The sequence below is a fragment of the Ailuropoda melanoleuca genome, chromosome 8 (genome assembly GCF_002007445.2).
Source record: "Ailuropoda melanoleuca isolate Jingjing chromosome 8, ASM200744v2, whole genome shotgun sequence".
Taxonomy (NCBI): Eukaryota; Metazoa; Chordata; class Mammalia; order Carnivora; family Ursidae; genus Ailuropoda; species Ailuropoda melanoleuca.
Window position 1 is genome coordinate 108,473,403 of NC_048225.1, and position 7,346 is coordinate 108,480,748.

General features: G+C 34.0%; 1 protein-coding gene across 3 annotated transcripts in view; it reads right to left on the reverse strand.

The window, feature by feature from the left end:
• CDC73 (cell division cycle 73) overlaps window positions 1–7,346 on the reverse strand; it is a 181,618-nt gene that overhangs the window by 154,429 nt on the left and 19,843 nt on the right. For all 3 annotated transcript variants that reach the window (XM_019803958.2, XM_034667174.1, XM_002923385.4), the window contains exons 7-8: window positions 3,792–4,008; window positions 1,194–1,292 (exon numbers count right to left, since the gene is read on the reverse strand). In XM_019803958.2, coding sequence (XP_019659517.1) covers window positions 1,194–1,292; window positions 3,792–4,008 — 316 coding nt within the window. The remainder of the gene's footprint in view (window positions 1–1,193; window positions 1,293–3,791; window positions 4,009–7,346) is intronic.

Consider the following 7,346-nt stretch of genomic DNA (forward strand, 5'->3'; position numbering starts at 1 on the left):
AACTGGAGGACACGTTTTAGTTTAAATATAGGCTATATGCCATACACGAAATTTACTCTGGAGAGGTCCTAAGTGGCAACTCAATGAGTGAGGCAGTCAACTCTCCAAATGGCTAAAACTAAGGTACAATGAAGAACCAAATCATCTGTGATCAGAAGAAACACAACACATTCACCAAGAAGTCACAGATATCAAAGATTTCGGAAAAAGCCCCAAAATGGTCTGTAATAGGGATTTATATCTCTAACAATGGTAATGATTCTCCCAAGCAAGAATGAATAGGCCTGTTACTTTACACAACTTCTCAGAGGGCTTTTCCTAATTCACCCCTTTCAGATTCTAACCCATGCATGTCTCTAAGAATTACTGCTTAAGTAATTTTTTTTTTTTCTGTTTTGGTTGCTTGGCATTTTTTAAGTTGTTACTATTGTTGGTTTATCTTTTAACCACCACCCCCGCCTCACCTATTTCTCACACTCCTCACCTATCCCCACCTCTAGCAACCACCAATCAGTCCTCTGTATCTATAAGCTTTTTGTTTTTAGATTCCACATATAAAAGAGGTCACAAGGTATTTATTTGTCTTTCTCTAACCTATCTCACTTAGCATAATGCCCTCAAGGTCCATCCATGTTGTCGCAAAAGTCAAAATTACATTATATATTATGGCTGAATAATATTCCATTGTGTGTATATACCACAATTTCTTTATCCATTCATCCATCAATGGACACTTGTTTCTGTATCTTGGCTATTGTAAATAATGTTGCAATGAACATGAAGGTGCACATATCTTTTCAAGTTAGTGTTTTCATTTTCTTCAAATAAATACCCAGAAGTAGAACTGCTGGTTACAACAATTCTATTTTTAATTTTTTAAGGAACTTCAATGCTGTTTTCACTAGTGGCTATGCCAATTTACATTCCCATCAAGAGTGCACAAGGGTTCCTTTTGCTCCACATCTTTGCCAACACTTACTTTCTGTCTTTTTGATAACAGCCAACCCAACTTTTGTGAGGTGAGATCTCACTGTGGGGAAGATTTTCACATATTTCAAGAATATTGAAGCAGCAAAAGATTTAAAAGCTACTGATTTAAAAACTTGAAGATGACATGTTTTCAAAATTACAATACTGAAAAAACAAGAGTAATTTTCATTAAAATTAATATATAAGCAGTAAAACATTCTTACCACAGGTGCTGCATTTGGGGCTGGCCGCTGTTCAGGTGCACGTCCTTCTTCTCTAGCTTTTACAGACTGAAGAATTGCAAAAATATTCTTGGAAAAATTCTAAAATATAAGTGGATTAATTAGTCCACTTAAAATTAAGTATTCAAGGCAGTAAGTTTATTTAATAAACAATTTCAGACAGTTTTCTTCCTATTAGTTCTTCCCTACTACATCACTGAGGTGTTCTTTACTATACACACAAATAAAAATCGAATTACTACTAAAAAACTGATTCCAAAACAAAATATTGTAAATACATTGTTATTCATTGATTTTTATCTTACTTAAACTGTTTAATTGGTTATAAATGTATTCATATTCTGCATCTATGCAAATATGTAGCTAAGAAACAAGTTACTGAAATAAAAATGAGATCTGTTGTCACAAGAGGCTTAATTCTCAAAGAGATCAATTACTATATCTTCTTCTAGGTATAATAAACTCCAGTTCTAATCTCAGATTGCTACAATTTATATGATATGTGGAAAGCTTTAAAATACTGTTTGTTAGGAGTTATTGTACACTTTTAAAAGATTTTTAATTGGGAAGTATTTTTAAAAACTTGATTCATGCCAAGATGCCAGGAGTTAATCAACCACTGCTTTTGCACCAGCAGTGCAAAAGTCAAAACAGTGACAAATGCAAACAAAGTCTTAATCCTATGAAAATCACTGAAAATATATGAAAATCAAATCTCATACTTTAAAAATAATAAAGTATTGTGTGAGAGACACTAAATCTAGAACAATCCATGTTATCAGCTATTTTTGTGTGGTAGAATTTCAGGTGATTATTATCTTCCTTTTAATGATCTCTTCTAATCAACTTTTCAACAAGGAACACTAACTTATTTAAAAGTATGTTCTTAATGGCATTATAAAATTAGCTTGCTTTATGTGGGTTGCTTGCAATAATAATACAACTATAAAGGAACATACTGATTTTTCTCAAGAATCTTTTATTCCAGAAATTTAGAATGTAAGAAGGCCCTAATCCCTGGTAATAATGAAGATCTATCTAAAATCATAGGGTCTATTAGAACTGAATACCTAAAAGGTTTTTTAGTGTTTAGAGAAGATGAAAACCATATACAGAAAGACTATCGGTCAAAACAGTTGTTTCTGGTTTTTAAAAACGTTAATGCTCACAGAAGTAAACCTAACTAGCAAACAATTCTTAAACCATAATTTATTCTTAAATTATACTGTGATGGCAACAACACTAACTTAAATTAGAGCACTAACTTTTGAAATGATGGTAAAACCCTGCCACCTAGAGCTCAAAGAAAATTGTTCATCTCAGTTTTTTGAAAATTTAATGTTTGGTCTAAAAGTAAGATTCAAATATTTTGGCTATTATAATGAATACTGGCAGAACATTAGCAGGTTGCAATACTCAACTATTAGCCATATTACACAGTGAAAATGAGTATCAACAGATCACTTTACTGTAAATACAAAAACTAAAGTTTATTTATATTCTCAGATTTCTCTATAATTCTAAGCTCTGGGGAATGATTCCTAATCTTGACCTCAAGTACTCTGTAAAATATGACAAAGTACAAAAGGACAAAAATTCTTTCCTTCATATACTCTTTGGGAGTAACCCAATTCCTACTAATATGACACAGTAAATTTAAGACGAGAATCTGCAAAGAAAACCAGTCTGCTTAGACCAAAGTTAAAGTTCGCTTTCATTGTAACCTCACACATTTCTACACACTCTCTTACCGTATCATATTAACAACCGTGCATCAGTGGAGAATTAACATTTAAGAGAAAATTAGGAGGTGAGGGAAAGATAGATAAAAATACGTAAAGGAAAGAGAACCAAAGCAACCTTTTCGGAGATGTATCAAGATACCAAACATCCAGTATCCTTCAAATTTTTTCTCTCAAAATTTAAAGTACACATCTCCTTTAACCAGAAATTTGCTTGTAGGAATTAATCTTTTTGCTGTATACACAAAAATGCACAAAGGTACATGTACAAGGATGTTTTTTAATGCATTACTTGTAACTGTGAATAGAGACGGAAGGAGACAGAGAGGGAGGAAAGGAGAAAAGGGAGAGAAAAATTCCACAATCCTACAGCTACAAAAACAAACCACCCAACGCCATTAATAAAGATAAATAAATATTGTTATACCCACACAACAGAATATAATGTCTAAAATACACACATAAATGTTGATTTTCCTAAGTTTCTACTTTGTGGGGAAAAAAATTAATAACGACATTAATGACCAAACAGTTGGCCATCAATATTTCCTCCTTATTAGGTTAAAGCAAAAAACTGATCAACAAGAAAACTGAGCTATTCATTGGATTTACAATGAGGTGCAAATCAAGGGCACTGTGATTCAGACATTTTCACCAACTATTTTGGTAACCAACAATCAATAAATGGTAAATACGGTCACTTAAAAATCTACATTATTACTGATCTTTCAGAGACAAAACTTGAAAATTGCTCCTAATAACAAATTTTAGCCAATTCTATAACCAATCACAGATTAGATACACATACTCTAATGAATGAGTGAAATACTTTAATTACCTTTCCTGTGCTCTGTAAGATAGTTGTTCGTGTCCTCCACACTCTCTCTCTGCTGACAATATCTCGTGTCACATCTACCTCAGCATCCACAAAACTTCTCTGTTTAAGGGCAGTTATGTCATCATCTAAGTCAGTCTTGATAGTAGATCTTTTCTTAGCCATAATTTTGGCTTTGATCGCAGCAATTTTTTCCACTGACATAGCTTCAGACAGAGACCTGAAAGCAATTTCCTTTTTAAAAATTTTTGTAGCAAAGATCTCGAGAGCATCATAAATATATTTTGTTACATTTGTAAGTTCTTGGTAAAAATAACCTTAAGTGGCAAAAATTAAGATTTTCTTCTTATCTAAAACTTATGTACTTGGTATTTAATAATCATGTAAGATCAAGAATCCTTGTAGAAATACTACTCTATGAGCAAATCAGTAACTTCTTAGAAAGATCAATACGACAAAAATCTTCACTTGGGTTTATCTCCCCGAACCCCTGCAAAAGGCAGAACCCATTAATATAGCTGTTTCCCTTAACATTTTCTCAGACTTTTATTTGCCAATGCCTCTCTATCCACACAAACTGTACATACAAACACACAAAAACACACCCCACCTTGGGGGGGTGGGTATGTGTGAAAAATTCATTCTGTAAAGAATTCAAAGCTTAGCTTTTCCTTGAAATTTATTTCAAAGTTTCAAACTTGTATGTCAAAACGTATATAACACACCCATTTTATAGGTGACAGAGGCTTTTATATGCCACAACATACATTCCTTTTACTATCTGAAAGATTAAACCATATTTTGCAGTTCTTTTTCTTTTTCTTTTCTTTACCTGATTTTCAAATAATATGCAAAATAGCAAACAGGGGCTATATTCTGAGAACTATAATAAAAAGACTTAACACGAAGTATAAATTTCATTAAGATGATAAGTTTAGTGTCGTTTTTCACAAAATGAGGAAAAGAGTTAAAAAGGGTTTGGGTAGGGACGCCTGGGTGGCTCAGTCAGTTAAGCTGTCTGCCTTTGGCTCAGGTCATTATCCTGGGGTCCTGGGATGGAGCCCCACGCTGGGCTCCCTGCTCAGCAGGGAGTCTGCTTCTCCCTCTCTCCCTGCTCATGCTATCTCTCTTAAATAAATAAATAAAATATTTTTAAAAAATAAAAAGGGTTTGGGTACCTTAACAGTTGACAAAATTATTACTCTAACCACAAGGTGACAATCTTGAAATACGTTTAAACAACATATGGAAAAAGGACAGGAATTCCTGCAGGCTTAAATATGGTAGCATTATATAGTATATTAGCTTATTTATATAAGGTATGAAGGTACTTTACCACAGATGCTCAATATGCATCTAGTAGTTGACTCATTTTATATAATGCTGTGCAATTTTTCCTTAAGATCTAAAGCAAACCAGCGTAACTTAAATCAAACTCAAATATTTTTCTAAATCATAATCAAATGTGAATTGGACTTTCAATCACTGGAGTTTTACTTCTAGCTAAAATGAAGTAGCAAGGACTGGATTGATCCTCCTGCTTCCAATAAACCAGTAAAATACATAAAACAGTAGCTTACTACATACCTGGTATCAAGCAATGAAACACCATGATCTCTGACAAATGGAAACCAGATAAAGTGAGCCCTATGAATGCTGCAGTTTGCCACCTTTTAAATTTTCAAAATGGCACAGGGAAGAGAATCCAGGCAAAACTGAGTGGATTACCTGATTTGAGAATTGGTGCTGAGAGTCCAGCAAAACCAAGGTGGCTGGAATTCATAGGCCTAAGTACCTGAGAAGAAAGAGCTGCAATGAAGATGCCCATCAAGTATTCTGGGAGAATACTGATGAGCACAAGAGTATGAGGAAACAAAAGCTGGGTATATAGAAACCATCCAACAGGATTAGAGGGAACAATGCCCAGAGCTCACACAGGGTGAAGAACAGTTCCTATTCCCACAGCCAAACTGAAAACCTCACATGTATAGGCATTAGGTAGAGTACTCAGAATGGTTTTGTGTAGGCAATGGTGGGGAATAATTATCCTAACTGAACACTGCTCAAATAACAAATCTTAAATCAAGACATAAAAGGAACAAACTGTTTCCAAGTGATTTAACTATATCCCAAAACTAAAGAAAATTTAGAATACAAAAATACCTAGCACTCAATATGGTAAAATGCAAAATGTCTAGTATCCAAAGATCACAAGGCATGTCAAGAAGCAGGAAAATACAAGCCGGAATGAAAAATCTAACTCAAAACCAATTATAAATTGACACAGATGCAGGATTAGCAAATACAGACATTGAAATAATCATAACTCTATTCCACATATTCAACAAATTAAATGAGACATGGACTATATATTTAACCAACTTGCAGAGATAAATATAATGTTTGAGACTACAAATACATTGCAAATATAATTACAGAAGAAAATATTAGTGAATGACACAACTACAGAAACTATCAAGTGACTAGAAAAAAAAGAACCCAAATATTTTTAGAAACAAGGCCAAAAATATTCTAAATTCAATAAAAATTATGAACACAAAAATTCCCTTCAAAAGCTCAATGGACTTCAAACACAAGAACGATGAAGAAAAGGCCAAGTTATGTGCTAATTAAACAGCTCAAGACCTTTAATAGAGAAAATGTTTAAAGTACCCAGAGGGAAAAAAGGACACATTTCATTAAAAAGAATTTAAGAATTTAAGAAAATAAGGATGACAGCAGACTTCTCATCAGCAACAATGTAATTGAGACGGCAATGGTATAACATCTCTAAAGTACAGATGGTCCTGACTTACAATGGTTTGACCTATAATTTTTCAACTTTACAATGGTGTGAAACTGGTATGCATTCCGCAGAAACCATACTTCAAATTATGATCTTTTCTCAGGCTAGTGGTATGTGGCACGATGCTCTCTCATGAGGCCTGGCAGTGGCAGCTAGCCACAGCTGTCAATCAGCTGTATAATCACCAGGAAAAATAACTGATACATTTAAAATCATTCTGTACCCATACAACCATTCTATTCTACACTTTTGGTATAGTATTCAACAAATTACATGAGATATTCAACACTTTATTATTGCCCAACTGTAGGCTAATGAGAGTGTTCTAAGCATATTTAAAGTAGCCTACACTAAGTTATGATGTTTGGTAGGTGAGGTATATTAAACGCATTTTTGGCTTACGGTATTTTCAACTTAGGATGGGTTTATCAGGATGTAACTCATCTTAAGTCAAGGAAGACCTATACTTGAAAAGATGTAACTTACGAGGCAGCTGGGTGATTCAGCCAGTTAAACATCTGCCTTCAGCTCAGAACATGAACCCAGGGTCCTGGGATTGAGCCCTGAGTTGGGCTCTTTGCTCAGCGGGGAGTCTGCTTCTCCAGATTTCTCTGCCCCACCCCTGGCTCGTGAGAGCTTTCTCTCTCTCTCTCTCTCTCAAAAAAATAAAATCTAAAAAGAAGATGGAACTTAAAATTTAATATCCAGTAGAAATTTCTTAAAAAAAAAAAAAAAAAAAAAAAAAAGGGGGG